The sequence below is a fragment of the Exophiala xenobiotica genome (genome assembly GCF_000835505.1).
Source record: "Exophiala xenobiotica strain CBS 118157 unplaced genomic scaffold supercont1.2, whole genome shotgun sequence".
Lineage (NCBI taxonomy): Eukaryota > Fungi > Ascomycota > Eurotiomycetes > Chaetothyriales > Herpotrichiellaceae > Exophiala > Exophiala xenobiotica.
In genome coordinates, this window is record NW_013562493.1 from 3,452,044 (window position 1) to 3,466,563 (window position 14,520).

At 51.3% G+C, this 14,520-nt stretch overlaps 6 protein-coding genes across 6 annotated transcripts; 2 read left to right on the forward strand and 4 right to left on the reverse strand.

Annotated features, from left to right (window-relative positions):
- Positions 1-196: 196 nt before the first annotated feature.
- On the reverse strand, positions 197-3,619 carry PV05_03469 (proliferating cell nuclear antigen (pcna); the record flags this gene model as incomplete). The annotated part of the gene is made up of 9 exons (XM_013464111.1): positions 197-214; positions 270-559; positions 605-1,034; positions 1,084-1,124; positions 2,554-2,570; positions 2,625-2,740; positions 2,834-2,851; positions 2,918-3,216; positions 3,268-3,619. 9 exons carry the CDS (start codon positions 3,617-3,619, stop codon positions 197-199), a joined length of 1,581 nt encoding a protein of 526 aa, XP_013319565.1.
- A 1,548-nt stretch (positions 3,620-5,167) lies between these two features.
- PV05_03470 (uncharacterized protein) lies at positions 5,168-7,968 on the reverse strand. The gene is made up of 2 exons (XM_013464112.1): positions 6,965-7,968; positions 5,168-6,915 (listed from the first exon to the last, which is right to left on the reverse strand). The coding sequence occupies exons 1-2, from the start codon at positions 7,576-7,578 to the stop codon at positions 5,763-5,765; spliced, it is 1,767 nt and encodes a 588-aa protein (XP_013319566.1). The 5' UTR covers positions 7,579-7,968; the 3' UTR covers positions 5,168-5,762.
- A 389-nt stretch (positions 7,969-8,357) lies between these two features.
- On the forward strand, positions 8,358-10,492 carry PV05_03471 (uncharacterized protein). The gene is made up of 3 exons (XM_013464113.1): positions 8,358-9,045; positions 9,117-9,921; positions 9,994-10,492. The coding sequence occupies exons 1-3, from the start codon at positions 8,540-8,542 to the stop codon at positions 10,273-10,275; spliced, it is 1,593 nt and encodes a 530-aa protein (XP_013319567.1). The 5' UTR covers positions 8,358-8,539; the 3' UTR covers positions 10,276-10,492.
- A 26-nt stretch (positions 10,493-10,518) lies between these two features.
- PV05_03472 (uncharacterized protein) lies at positions 10,519-12,300 on the reverse strand. Its single transcript, XM_013464114.1, has 2 exons — positions 11,959-12,300; positions 10,519-11,908 (listed from the first exon to the last, which is right to left on the reverse strand). The coding sequence occupies exons 1-2, from the start codon at positions 12,029-12,031 to the stop codon at positions 10,764-10,766; spliced, it is 1,218 nt and encodes a 405-aa protein (XP_013319568.1). The 5' UTR covers positions 12,032-12,300; the 3' UTR covers positions 10,519-10,763.
- A 119-nt stretch (positions 12,301-12,419) lies between these two features.
- PV05_03473 (uncharacterized protein) lies at positions 12,420-13,246 on the forward strand. Its single transcript, XM_013464115.1, has 2 exons — positions 12,420-12,771; positions 12,817-13,246. The coding sequence occupies exons 1-2, from the start codon at positions 12,452-12,454 to the stop codon at positions 13,073-13,075; spliced, it is 579 nt and encodes a 192-aa protein (XP_013319569.1). The 5' UTR covers positions 12,420-12,451; the 3' UTR covers positions 13,076-13,246.
- On the reverse strand, positions 13,068-14,490 carry PV05_03474 (ADP-ribosylation factor 6). The gene is made up of 3 exons (XM_013464116.1): positions 14,096-14,490; positions 13,607-14,022; positions 13,068-13,551 (listed from the first exon to the last, which is right to left on the reverse strand). Exons 1-3 carry the CDS (start codon positions 14,187-14,189, stop codon positions 13,498-13,500), a joined length of 564 nt encoding a protein of 187 aa, XP_013319570.1. The 5' UTR covers positions 14,190-14,490; the 3' UTR covers positions 13,068-13,497.
- Between the last annotated feature and the right edge of the window lie 30 nt (positions 14,491-14,520).

The window sequence follows — 14,520 nt, forward strand, 5'->3', positions numbered from 1 at the left end:
CAACCGTGACACCCTTTATTACGCCGCCATGCAGATTGAACCAGCGTCAAACACCGTATCCAGCACATCGAACTTGCAGCAGATCTAAATGCTCGACGACTGGTCGGAGCAAACGTGCATCTCATCTACGAATCATCCTTCCCGTCAACTCGTTAGATCTGCCGGAACCATATTCACCGTCATTGCAATGTTTCGTTCATTCGTCATCGCCAATCTACAAGTACAATATAGTCAGTACGAGTTTGATGATAGTCATGAGTATAACATACCTTTGGAGCCAAATAGAACCGAAGATAGCTGCTCCCGGACAGAGTGTACTCCACCAATAACGGTACCTCTTGCGAAAGGCAGAGTTTGATTCTCGATGAGAGACCACTAGCTTTGCAGAAGTTGACGAGGTATTTGAGAGAGAATGTCAAGGAGACAGGTTCGGAGAGGTGGATGGAGACATTTTGTTCAGGCTTGTCCATGTTGTTGTGCTGTCGGACTGTGACACTTCCATTGCCAATGTCGCCTTGACACGCGAATCGCACACCGTCCTTGTTTGCCTCGATAGAGACTACTGGAGTTAGAAATGTGTCCACATTAAGCCAAGCCTACGTACCAGATTCTGACATAGCAAGCAAGTCACGGCAGATACGCGCGAACTCTGCACTGGGCATCTCGATTGTCGCCGCGTATTCGGTGTCTGGAATTCCCAAATGCTCTTGATCAATGTCCATCAATTTGATGTCATACTCGCTGAGTCTGTCCGTCTCGCTGCTCTCGAACACCAGGTTGACGACATCTGGAGCGTCTTCGGCCTTCAGAGTGAGGATGTCATCGTTTTGGGCGGCACGTAGGACCTTTGTCAGGGAGTTCAGGTTAATCCCGAGGGCGATGTTGCGGTCGCATCGGTAGGGAGAGAACATTTCTGCTTTGAGCATCATGGAGACTAGGGCGACGTGGGAATTGTCCATTGCTTGGAGTGCGACACCAGAGTCATTGCAGTCGAAGTTGCAATCCTGAACAAGGTCTTTGATGGCGTCCACGACCTTGGAGAACGTCAGCATATCCTTCATATTGAGGCATTGTTTTTCGTACCTTCTTCAGGTCCGCAGCCCGCTCCAGCCGTGCTTCCAACACTACAGACAAGTCAGGGTGAGACTAATTTGTGCATTGACGCGGACTCACTCTTGACAATTGATGAACGGTATGTCTGATCTTGTGTCGCGAGAAACAAGTTGAACAACGGGCTAATGGTTGTTTAAGAAGCGCAAATCGACTGTCAATATTCAATTGAAGATGGGATTTTTGGTCATCTCCAGAACACGGTCTGATGAGGGCAGTCGCGGTCGCGTCAAAAGCTAGTCCTAATACGATCTAATTGGTTCCTTGGCATCCCTCTCGACCGTGGGTCGCACGTGATGGCGCCCTGTTCCAGGCATGGCGCCGTGTACCTGAAGAAGTGCAAAGGTGTCAACATTGCTCCTGAAAATGGATGGGCTGCAAGATAGGTACTCTGTCCAAGGTGTCTGCAGCAAATCCCCTTCAGGGTGTTTGTCCAATGCCTGCAAACCATAGCACATACTCGTAGTAGTCACGTGTCATAGGAGCGGCACCACTACGTCATCAATGCTCTAAGCAATTTTCGGACTTACGGACGAGCACTTGAGGTATTTCGCACGGCTCTCGTGTTTCTTCGCCTTTCACGTACGCAAAGCTGGAAGTACGAGTCTCTCGCCGGATATGTGATAAACCAAAGGCCGAGCCCTCCATGAGCGGCCTGAGCCATTTCTCGCAGGAAATCAATGCCTAAAAATATCCCAGGTCTGATTGATTCCCACCACCAGGCGCTGGATTCTCCTGGAAATGCGAATGCAATGCAGGATTCCGCGTGATTGAGTTTCAGCTCCAGGCACCATCATCAAAGCCCCTGGGTCCTTCTCAGCCTCGTCGAATGTTTGTTGCCCCTTTCCTTGTTCCCTTACACGATACGCTCGCCACCTGGTCCTAGCGCATCCGTAAATGCAACAAGTCCGCATCTGAGTCTTACATGCCAATCGAGGGTTTTGTCTTCCAGAGTGTTCTGGCCGTCCTCCTGGCCAAGGCCGATAGAAAGGGTCCTCCATTGTCTAGCCCTTCCGTACCAGGGGCTAGGCGTAGTCGCAAGCAATGACGAAAGCTCCAGGCGCAGCGGCTGTACAGAATGCTGGTCCTAGACTGTGGCACGGCAATGTATCAGGCCTGGAAAGAGGGTCGTTGTAGGATTGTGGAGATCTCCTGAGTCTTGATGTGAACCGCTGAGCTAGGAGACGCCACAGAAGCTGGTTTTGCAAGAGTGACATCTGAGGACAATTCGATTTGCAGGAGAAAGATGGCAAGCATGATACATGCTGACAGACAGATGTCATTCCAATGAATACCTACCAGAGGTGATATCTACCCATATTGACGTCCAAGTCAAGGAAGGCCCAGTGCGCCCGCGCTAAATTTGCTTGAGCCGAACGCGTCGCCCAAACTCTGCAAAGGATTCCATCTTGCGGCAGACTCTATATCAGTCGACCAGCCGACCATAATCATCGAGATAACTGTGCAAGCGTCAGCAGCCACGTTCTTCGCGATAGGAGAATCGCGGGACGGACCTCTGTAAGTAAGGGGAGAGACGAAAGTCTGGCGTCTGGGCTGCTCTCCGCAGATATCGAATGGCTCTGTGGAAGTACTGCTCGTTTTGATGAGAATAGGAAACATTGCCTAGACTCTGCAAATTGTCAGAAAGCTGGATTGGTATGGAATGAGAAAGCAAGAGACGTGTGCTTTTCGAGCACAGTCCATCACGAAGGAGACCTCGTACCATGTTCGCTTCCGCAGCCTGCGTAGATCCGTTAGTCACCTGTTATTGTAGGGGGTGGCAATCCAGTTTCGTGGCTGAACTCACCTCCGACAGTAACTCGCCACTCAATCTCCCGTTTTCATCAGCAGCATCGACCGCCCTGGAGAAGTAGTCGACTGCTGGAATAAGCATCCCGCGTGCTTCGACGTAGTCCGCCGTATGAGCTCGTGCGTCGGCTTCAATGACTGCCCGTTCTGCTTCTCTAGCATCTTGTGAGGATGTGTATGAGACTCTATCATTCATGCTTTGCGGTCTGCCACTGCTTCCGCTGGATGAGCTTCCTTCATTTCGATGTATTCGCGAGAGAACATTTTGAGAGCGTGCCAACCAATTCTGACCGAGGCCTGCCTTGACATCAGTGGACTCCTCTTACGGCTGTTGACCAATGTACAAACCTCGAAGAGCGTCTGAGTCGTTACCATTCCCTTGGAGGAGTAGCAGCCATTGCTGCATGCACCAATCCGAGATATCAAGGACACCAGCACTGTCGGGTTCGTGATGTGCAAGCCTCTGCAATGCCCCAATGACGAAGGTGCGTTCAGTCGTATAGTTGGGCAACTGTATGAACCCCGTCCTTTCGAATGTTGCTATGGCTGTTCTCGCAACTAGTACTCGATTTTCCCAGGATAAGGACTCCGGTGGAGAGGTTTCCGATATGCGCAGAACATTGCCGATTGCGATTTCAATTTGATATTCTTGCAAAGGGTTCAGTCCGTCCTGCTGGGGTTGATCATTGCGGCCAGACATGCTGCGTCAGGAGTGTATTTTAAGTTGTTCCTCTGTGATTCAAGCGGCCGCTGCGGCCTGCCTTCTTTTATGTAGATGTACTGGGCCAAGGCTCCCAGTAGGCGACAAACATATGCAGACCCTGAACTCCGCCTAGAAACACCGCGACAAGGAGATTCGTTGTGAGAAGGATTCCCGACTGCACCAATGAGACCCGCAGTCCAAATGATAGAATCCCTTGCCCCCGAGAGATACGGTATCGTCGCGGCTGCCTCAGAAGAAGGTGGCGTCGAAACGGCTAGGTTGTACCGATATGCCAACGAATCATATACCTCTTGTCAGAGATCATAAGACTCTTGCATGTGAATCGTGAGCGTATACTCGGGCGAAGTTCGAACCCCAAGCAACCGCCACAGATGTTGTACCTGTTTACAGGCTCAGAAAAGTCTGAACTTGCAGATGGCGCGTGGCAAATGTGGCTTTGTAAGAGGAAGGGACAGGGGCGCCATGGGAAGGAAGTATAGGCTTTGCAGGCGGAAGGAGCTGACGGCCATCGGCACAATCCATGAAGTAGATCATTGTCGAGGACCGAAAAGGGTGAAGTACCCCTTGCTTCGACGAGTCCTAGACTTCTCTGTACCTACCTTAGGTAGCCACGATACGACATCAGACCGGACGTGCCTGGAGAGTGTGGCGATGAGAGAAGCCATGAGATCCGGGGGCTAAGTCTGTCCAAGGCATGGCAAGGGGACGAGTTACTCCATCAGATCTAGACATTTTCTCAAATCCGTTGGTGTATCTGAGCCGCACCCTGAGATGCTAGTGAGGATGGTTATTCGCGCATTCGACTGGCCTCGTTTCCTATATAAATGCCAGATCGGGCGGAAGAGGCGGCCACCGAACAGACCGAAAAGAATCGAAGACATGGCAGAGGTTTCCTGGAGCGGAACGGTTCATGATAGGGTGGCAGGGGATTGTGCATGTACGACAGCGAGTTAGATAATCGATCCAGGCGGCTGGAAAGAATCTCGAACACAGTCCCTGACAACATGATGAGCTGAGATGTGTTCTTTTCCGAGAAGAAAAGGTTAAACATTGAGCGATGTCAGGATGTAAACTTTCATAGCTCTGATCATCACCATGAACGGAGCGAGGTTGATAGTGGGTCAGCAGAGCAAAAACGACCGGCCTGGACTAATTTGGGGATAAAGCAGTACTGGGTTAATCGTGAAATGTGAATGGCTCATAGCTCCTGACAGGCGTCGACAGGCTCTGGCTGGCGCCTACGATGAGACTTACTCGTAGTCGTCGACAATGATGATGCAATCTTCAGCCCCGGAATCCTCGCTACTTTTGTGCCGCAGCCGGAGATATAGACTGGCCGATTCCGAATCAGCCCTACAGCCAGGTAAGCCAGTGGCCGAAAACGCGCGAAAGTCGACCGTGACGACAGTCAGCTACTTACAGTACTAACATAGCAGTAGCTAACTGAACGACGGGTCAACGAGAACAGAAGGACAAACATCCGGCCTGGGTTCTAGCGTGAGGAAGAAGCTTCCTCCATCGTCCAGCAGATTCACATTACTAATGTCAGGGAGTTATGGCTTCTGGACTTTTGATTGTTCGTCAGGGATTGCGATATGTATTGCGGTCGCCTATCCGTATTTCGAACGTGTTCGGACCACTCTCGCCTTAAGACCGTAGCGCAACTCGCCGACACCCAACCCAGTCGGCGCGGCTTCGCGGCATCAACCTCTGACTTCACTCTCGTTATCATTGATTCGTACACCCAGTCCCAATATAGATAGTCTGCTCAAACAAGAGCCAATTCTGTCGGGCTCACAGAGAGCTCTGCCGTCGGCCGAAGTACCCTCACAGAAAGTCAACACACTCAACCATTAATATGATCGCTCTGAAAAATGTAAAACCGGCCCTGGGGAACGCCTGAAAGCTTGCTGCACACGCTGAAGATGCCTTTGACGCCAGAACCGAGTAACGCTCAATTCAAGGTAAGAAAGAACAAAAATAGCACCTGAAGTTCAGCCGTGTGCTTCGTGAACATCGCTCTTCGTCTTGGCCAATGTGATGCCTATATCTCAAATTCAAATGTGCAAGGGTCGCACTATGAAGGACCGCGGGCCCCTTGTTGCCACTGGATTGGACCTCATATTGAGGTAACTCGTGTTTCTGGCCGGGCATGGTTGGGGCGATGTTTGATGACCATCTGCAACTCGCGCAGCATGTTGGTCGTATTCTCTGCATGTTCTTGCACGGTTGCGCGCTTTATCCGCTCCTGCTGCAGTCTGCTGAGCTTTTCTTCGCGGCTCATTGGTGTCCAAGACATCCTCTTTCGTGGCATAGCCACTGCCTCGAACACCTCCTCATCCAATCCTCCTCCGTCGGAAGAAGCTCGCTCGTCGCCACTCAGCAATTTCAACGCTTCCGCAGGACCCCCGTCGACGATGGTCAGGCCACCAAGACTGCTGGGGGATGGTGATGCAGGAGATCGAATATCACTGGATGCTCTTGAAGACCGTCGATCAGGGTCGGCATCAATATGAAGGAACATGGTGTTCCGTCCCTTCTGCCATTCGCTGAGGGCATTGCGGATTTCTGCACCCAGAGTCTCATAGCCTCGAGTAATAGTCATGCTGAGAGCTGGATCGTCCTCATTCGTCGACGAGTTGTTCATCGCCTCTCTGACTAGATGTACCTTGGCATTCAGAGAGCGGATGGAGTTAGCAACAGCGTCGAATCGACGCATCTGTGCCTTCGTGTGCCGTCTCTGTGGAGTCATTAATTCCGGGTTAGTCTCCACCACGTAATCAGCCTCCTGGCCCGTTGTGGCTGCAGAATTGCCACCAAATTCTTCTCGTACCACAGCTGCCCGGACATCTCGTGCCCCTCGAGATGTGGCAGCCTCAAAGTCTTGCAGTAGATGCAATGTTCCCCTCCACTGACAAATGTTGTACCATGTGGAGCCCGAGTGAAGCGCAAGTAGATCACAAAAGAAAACCTTTCTCGCCATCAAGTGTAGTCGGAATAAGAAACGCAGCTCTTTCAAGGAATCCTGGGCTTCCATGGCAATATTGTTTGCAAATGTGACAGCATCAGTATAGTCCTGCATCGAGACGTCATAGATATCGTGATAGCTCTGTGACTCGAGTTCGCGTATGAAGGGTTGTATGGTATTGTGGGCTTCAACAGACTGACTAATGCTGGCCGTCAACGCCGTTCCGATTATGGCTCGGAGTTCTCTGCAGCGACTGTTTGCACTTTGATCTTCCAGTCGACTGACGGGCGGCATAGGTTGACTGCTTGAGAAAGAGTTAGCGGGAGACACCTTGCTGAGGAGGCTGTTCTTACAACTCATAACCTCGTGAGACCACTTCAACTTCTTGGATAAAACGCAGTCCTGCCGTCGTGACCGTGTCGAGATTATGTGACTCGGCAATAACCTTCCCCAGTGTCGAGCCTGCAGAGCGCCGAATGAATTCTAGATATTGCCGTCGCGCAAAGTAGATCAAAAGGACGCACCCCCCGAAAATTAAGAGCATGTAGATGCATATTTCATTAATTCCCAACCCTTTTTGAGTCTCATACCGCCGTCGTAAAATGTGTAGAAACCATGCTACTGAAAAGGAAACCACTGCCGTCATAAGAGCACCTCTGGTCGAGAAGGTGTTCGTCTGAAATGCTTGTTCCTCATCCTGAAGATGCCTCCTAGGCTTGGGGTCATCCTGGAGTAACTGCGATGCGACGATAGTGTAGCGAAAACGCTCGAGAAATTTCTCGTTTGCGACGTCGGTGACGGAGGCAGCAGTTTGACGATATGCTCGTAATCGTTCGCGGAGTTTTGGAAGCCCTCGGGGAGCAAATGTTCGTGGCGGCGTGGAAGGAAGATCGGCGGTTTCGAAAGGAATGGCGTCTGCCTCTAGATATTCGGCTATAGGGGACTCATCGTAGATTAAAGCTTCCATGACATGGTCGGTACATTTAGCGACTGAAGAGGCGAGGGTTGTGAGACCTGCAGGAATAGTGAAACAGTTCGTGGTCGACGAGGTATGGAAGTGAGGAGGCAGGAAATACTAGTAAAGTGCTCGTGCGGTGCGACGTGACAGAAACTGGCATGGAATTGGAAAACTTGTCAGGAGCACACAAGCCACAGTCGATAGCACGGTCATTCTCACGGTGCAGGATGCGAGTACTGGGGCATGACGCGCCCACCCTGGCACCCGCTGACCGCAATCTCAAAGCTCGTTAAAGGGCGAATTAACCAAGATGCTTTTGTGATGGGCCCATCATGGCCTCATCATGGCCTTTGACGTCTGGTGGCTTTGACAGGACCCGTGTTCTGGGGTGCATTCCCGTCAGTGCCTGTCCAGAAATAAATACGAGCGATGGATCGGGCAAAGGTGGCTTTAAACGACTGGGTCATTTCCCATGTCCTCCGTGTCCACCACTGGTCTGTCATCACTGGTCTCCTGGTCTGGGCACGACCAAGATTTGCTTTACAGGCCCGGGAGGACCTGAAGTCTGACGACAGTCCAGCCTCATCTAGCTTCAATCTCATAACAACTTGAAAGCCTGTCACCCACCTGTGCCTAGCATGTATAGGGCGGTCTTTGTCCTCTCCTGTATGTAAGAGTGACAATCTTCAGGTAGTGACCACAATGTCGTGCAATATCGTAAGTCCCAGTGTAGGAAGCATACACAAGCCAGCCTTGTGGTGTTTACACTTATCAGAGTGATCACGGTGTACCTCACAATGCCATACTTGGCCTCAGATCAAATTTACTTGTCTGTCATGGCAATGCTCTGCCGCACCCATCGCTATACTTGCTATGGCTTCACCCACCGCCCAGAGAGCCGCGATGTTGTCTTCCTCTCATCGTCGCGCGTTCACGATCACGATCACGTCTAGACATACCACCACCAACCATGGAGGACCCGGAACGTTCTGAAGTATCCTTGGCCATTGACTATGTCGACGCAGACGCAGGAATGGTCGACGCAGATGCAGATGCAGACCCCACTCCTGAGACAGGACCGACTGCTGTATCGTCAATTCCCGATCTGAGCGCGATTGACAGAGGCCAGCTGCGCAGACTGCCTGAGTCGGAGGTGAGATTGATTGAGCAACACGGTCAGCTCTACAGCGACATCTTCCGTAAGCTGCAGCTCAAACCCGGGAAATATTTCGATTTTTGGAACGGCGTCCTTCGCGTCCTCCGCAGCAACCACCTCGACGAAATCCAACGAGGCACAGCCAGTGTTTACAAGCAATTCAGCAACCGCCTTCTGAGGGGTTACGGAACCATCGTCTGGGTGTCCCAAGTAGACGAGTGGCTCATCGATGCAGCCGACCTTGACGAGGGTGAGGATCGATTGACGTACAGAAAACCACGCGCAACAAGACCAGCAAGCGACGTCTCTGAGAACGATAGGTACGTACCAACCAGGTCTCTATTGATGGCGCACTGGACATGAGCTCTGACATTCCGATGCAACAACAAAGGTTCTTCACCATCCTGCAACCTCTTTGGGTCCGGATGCGCAACGTTCTATTCACTCCACGAACTCAATCTACTCCTCGCGGTCGTCGTCGCGTCGGACGGCCAAGAAACCTTAGCACAGTCAAAGACGACGAGGCAGAATATCAAGACCTCTCCGACTCTCAAACTCCTTCTTCCCCACCAGCATCCTCCCTTGACCGCGCACGCGCAAGATCACAACAAAAGATCACAAACCTGCAAGCCAGGATGGCCGAAGTCACCCCAACCGACCAGAAAATGACCTATGCAGAGACCGAACGTGGCCTTGTCGACCTCATTGTCGCCCTGTCCAAGCTCAGAGCACGAAGCGACCCACACATCTTTGAGAGTCTCTGGCAAGAGAAGATCATGCGCATCGACGAAGTCGAGGACGAAGTTCCAGAAGAAGACTCAACCGTCACCGACAATGCTGTTGTTGCACAAGGAATGATCCCCATCAACGAGCCAACAACCACCTCCACCTCCATGTCCAACGAGCCATTCAACAGCCGCGGCATCCCGATCAAGGATCCAAACTCGATCATCCCACCCACCCTTCCATCGGTCATGTCAATCTGGATCAGTACCGCGTACATGCCCAGCATCACTCTCTCCGACGACGGCTTGCCAAACCACGTCCACGTCTTCGCCCCCGAAGCCAAAGCCTACCACTGGGTCGACGCGCCTGTCGAGAATCTGGACATGAGCCGCTTCATCGAGGGGGTCAATTACCGCGTCACCACTCCTGCTTCAAAGGTCCTCGGCTACGTCTTGAGTTACGGATGGAATGTATGTCGTCTCACTTTACCCTCAGTTTGCCGTCACTTACTTCAAAGTGCTCTGTACTAATATGTCGACCAGGACATCTGCCGCTTCATCTCAACCGGCCGCTTCGAAGCCCACGAACAAACCAAGCACCTCGGCTGCAGCGAGCATGTTCAGGACCAGGGAAAAGGCAAAGAGAAGGCGGCTGTTGATGAGGGTTCCAAGGCGAAACTCAAGGGTCCTGATGTCGACTTCCCTGCCCATCAATGGCGTGTGATTGGTGTGGGATGGCCAGACTTTCAGGAGGATCTTCTGTGTGCCGCTCGCTTGGGAGTCAAGGTCTGGAGAATGAAGGTGTGCGTGGTCACTCTGCCATAGAGCTACCCAGCATGAGTTTCTCTCTGGCCCTGTATGGATCAGCATGAGGATGCCTGATGATCGAAAGAAGGATCAAATTCCGCCTGAGGAATCGACCACGCCCAATACTGGCCATGGTTTAGAGGTGTCTTGCACGCCCTGTTATTCAAAGAGGTGTCTGCAGCGGACCGAGACATAACATGAAAGCCTTTCCAACCCTGCGTGGCAGCGGCTGAGTGTGACCAGTAGTCACAGGAAAGTAGCTTGACAAGATGTATGTTATTCCGAATAACAACTATTGAATTCCAAAAACTCCTGTTTCGCTATGCTCGTGCAACGCAAGTTCTTGTGCGGACTGGTGACCGCAGTCGTATAAACCGTCAGAATAGCGAATAAGTACAATAATGATCCGCCTCCAACATATGTGGTCGGCCAGGTTTTTTCACAACCCGATTGCATAACGAAGGGAAAGAGAGGCTTCAAACAGAAGGGAAACCACACAGCCGATTTCAAGGCCACCAACCCATCCTCTCGTAGCTGGCTATCATCTCCTTAATGCCCTCGACGGTCAAGCCGCCCGCTCGTTCATACTTGAAATCGGTGACCCTCTCGAAAAGACTGCCGTCGAGGCTGAGGTCTGCGTCCTTAAGCAACTCTTTCTCCAGAAACGGAGTCAAGGGGCCAGGCTTGGTAATGCCCTTTTGTTCCAGCATTTCAGCCCAGGGTTGTAAAATGTCTTCATTGAGGTCGTCAACGACATGGTCAAGATTCATTCTTGCGAATTGCGAGATCAAGGACCCTTGAAACCCAGTCTTGATGCCGAACACCTTTGAAACTATATCAGCAAGGTCGCCCTGACTCGTCTGACCATGATCGACAATGTTGAAAACGGGTACATTGTTACCAGGCCCGTCTTCGCCTTTGGAGCCCAACGTCGATCTTCTGCTGGTCGTGGGGGAAGAGGCGGGTATAGTTGAATTGGTCGACAGCCATTTGGCGGCTGCCCACAACGCTCTTGCGACGTCCTCGACATGGACAGTATTGATCTTCAAGTCTTCAGTCCACAGCCACTTGAGTTCCTTGTCTTGTTCCTGGTAGACCCGCGCCATACACAAGGCTTTCGCGATGAACTTGGAGTCATACTCTCCGTAGACGTGCGCCGGACGCAGAATGACTAGATTCAGTCCTGGTATTCTTGCCAGCTCTTGTTCGGCTTCCAACTTGACCTTAGCAATCTTCAGCCACGGCTTCAATTTGTCTTGTTCCGTGCGCGGCGTCCGATGAGGAGCATAGACCATGCCGGTGCTTATCTCGACAAAAGCTTTGACCCCACGTTTGGCCGCCTCTTTCGCTAATGTGACACTGACCTGGTATGAGCGCAGTCTGTATATCTCCGGGGTTTGTGACCAAGCGGTCTCGGCTGCAAGGTTGAAGACATAGTCCCAAGTAGCATCGGGCCCGTCAGGATGATCGAATATGCGCGACATGGAAGCCTCGCGCGAGGCATCAGCCTGTATGAAGAACTTGGGTGAACATGGTTCGTCGAACTCCGGCGCAAGGTGGGCTAGCTGGGGAAGGACTTTATCGACAATGCGAACGCTAGAAGCAAGATGCTGAGAATGAATGTACTTTGCTACGAAGCGACCGATATATCCTATAATCTGGTCAATGCATTGGTGAGGGTCACGGCTGCAAGATAGGTACCAAGACCGCCCACGAGCAATACCGAGGGCTTGGAGCTGCCATTAGAGGGAGGTATGCTTTCGGAGGCACTCATTATGTGATGCAGCGGTGATAGACTCTATGGACAAGAAGGGAGAATCAGAGAATGGACGCAGGAGATGAAAGCCGTCACCAGCTCCTGCGCTGAGGGAGCCCAGAAGGGAGAAGGCACGAGGAAGGGAGGTCTCGTATCGACAGGTATCCGGACTAGTGGTTTGAGGAAGGAGACACCGAAGATGGCGCCAGCATGTGAGGCGACCCTCTCCGCCGTCAAGCAAGCAGGAACAAGGAATGCCGAATCGCTAACGTCAAAGGAGATCGAATGCAGGCACGGGCCGAGTGGCAGATGGCAGCAGGCACTCTCCAGATGGCAGAAGAGTCCGCACGCCAAGGAATGGTAAAACTGCTCGTGACTCACCCCTCCAAAGTAAACAAAAACACCACTGGCTTTTCCGCACCAACTCTCACCACCATCATGGCGGACCCGAATATCATCGGTCCACAGCCAGATGCTGGCCGTATAGTACAACATTTCCACGGTCTCGCCGAGGAATTGTCAAAGCTCTCAAACGTACCGGCGCTGACTGAAGGCAATCTCATTCAACATGCCGTAGCACAGCTCACCGATCAAATTCAGCAAAGCAACGTTCAAATCAACGCTCAATTCAACGCTCAATTCACTCAATTCAACGCTCAATTCAACGCTCAAATCGCTCAAATCAACGCTCAATTCGCTCAGAGATTTGATCAGCTTGATAACAAGATCGATACGCTCACTACTCGAGTCATCGCGAAGTAAGTGCTACTTATATTCTTTAATGATAAATACTAACTCTACAGTGATCACAACGCCTCAGCTCGAGTTCAAAATTCTTATCTTACGAAATCCTCCGATCGACTTACACCACTAATAAGTCCATTGACTAATATCTTTATCGAATGGTTTCCTGTACGATCTGGAGATATTCCAAATATGGAGAATGAGAGGCTTGATTTTGTCCTACAGGAGTTGGGTTGCTCTACAAATGGGGGAAGAGAAGCCAAAGAGAAACGATTGAGACTGTACATCGGTCTTCAACCTAAACCAACTGGTGCATGAATTCTACAAGCAGGAGAGAGGTCAAGAGTGACTTGAAGGACAGAAGTCATGATGAACCTGAGCCAGAAGCTGTATCATTAGACTAGTGTACAATTAGGGTGAGCTCAGAGCAGTTTTCACATTCCTTTAGTTGCCATTGCGCAATGGACATCCTCCAATATTTGTACCCACACTCCGCACTTCATTCTGTGATGCGCTTTTTCCTCATACGCACAATCATCCGCACAGCAAATACTCCACACGATGCAGTAACGACGTCGCGTATGGAGCCCGCAAAAATCCGCTCAAGAACAGCCTCTCGAGAACGCTTGCAAATTGGTATCATAATCGATGATGTCCAGCTCATCGGCGAATGTCGAAAACCGTAAATCAATCCGCACATCATCTCCTCTTTCGCAATCTCATTCAAAGATCAATGCTGTTCATTTGGCTGCTGCTGGTCGTGGTTGTGACTTGACGTTCGTTGACAGCCAACTCTGTGGTCCTGGGTTAGTTTTCTGTACGACTCTTTGAGCACTTGATCCCACTTACCAGTCCTTCGAGCAATCCTTCGCCGGTGGTAGCGCAACTAGGCACCACGTACCATATTCGTTCCTTCAATTGGCCGAGTCTCAACTTCTCCGTGACTTCAGTCGGCGTCATGGAGCCTGGAATGTCCTGTTTGTTGGCGAAAACCAGCAGAAGTGCCTCTTTCATTTCTCGGTCAAGTATGATCCTGTGCAGCTCTTGCCTGGCTTCATCAATCCGCGCTCGATCGTTCGAGTCAACCACGAAGATTAGGCCTTGTGTGCCGGAGAAATAGTGTCGCCAAAGTGGTCGAATCTTGTCTTGTCCACCCACATCCCAGACATTGAACTTGACATTCTTATATGTGACCGTTTCGACGTTGAATCCAACGGTAGGAATCGTGGTGACATCTTGATTGAGTTTCAACTTGTAAAGAATCGCTAGAGACTCGTCAGGAGCTGGTTACAAGGTCACAGACCATGCAGTCATGATTTCCACGAAGCGCAGACTCACTTGTCTTGCCTGCGGCATCAAGGCCCAGCATCAACAGTCGCATTTCCCTAGATCCGAAGATCTTCCCCATCATTTTGGATATTTGATTGCCCATGTTGGTGGTAACTGCCGGTGAAAAGCGCGTGCGAAAGTGTCAATCCTCCGGGCCAGCGAATGGCTTGGGTGTCGGCCAGGCGCGGTTGGATTGCGTGGTGACGTCGAGACGCGCGTGTAGAATACGAGCGCTGCTATGTTAACTGAATCAAGCAGGTGAACAGCGATGCTTGCCTTCTTCTCAATCGCGTGAATAGCTTTCTGGCGCCGCGAATTTGTTGGTTTATCTCAGACCGCAAGCTCGGGTAATTGGGAGATGCAAATTATTTGTCGCTGCAATTTCTCCGGCGCGGTTCAGAGGCTAGACGCGGCTCCCAAGAAAGGGGCTAGGA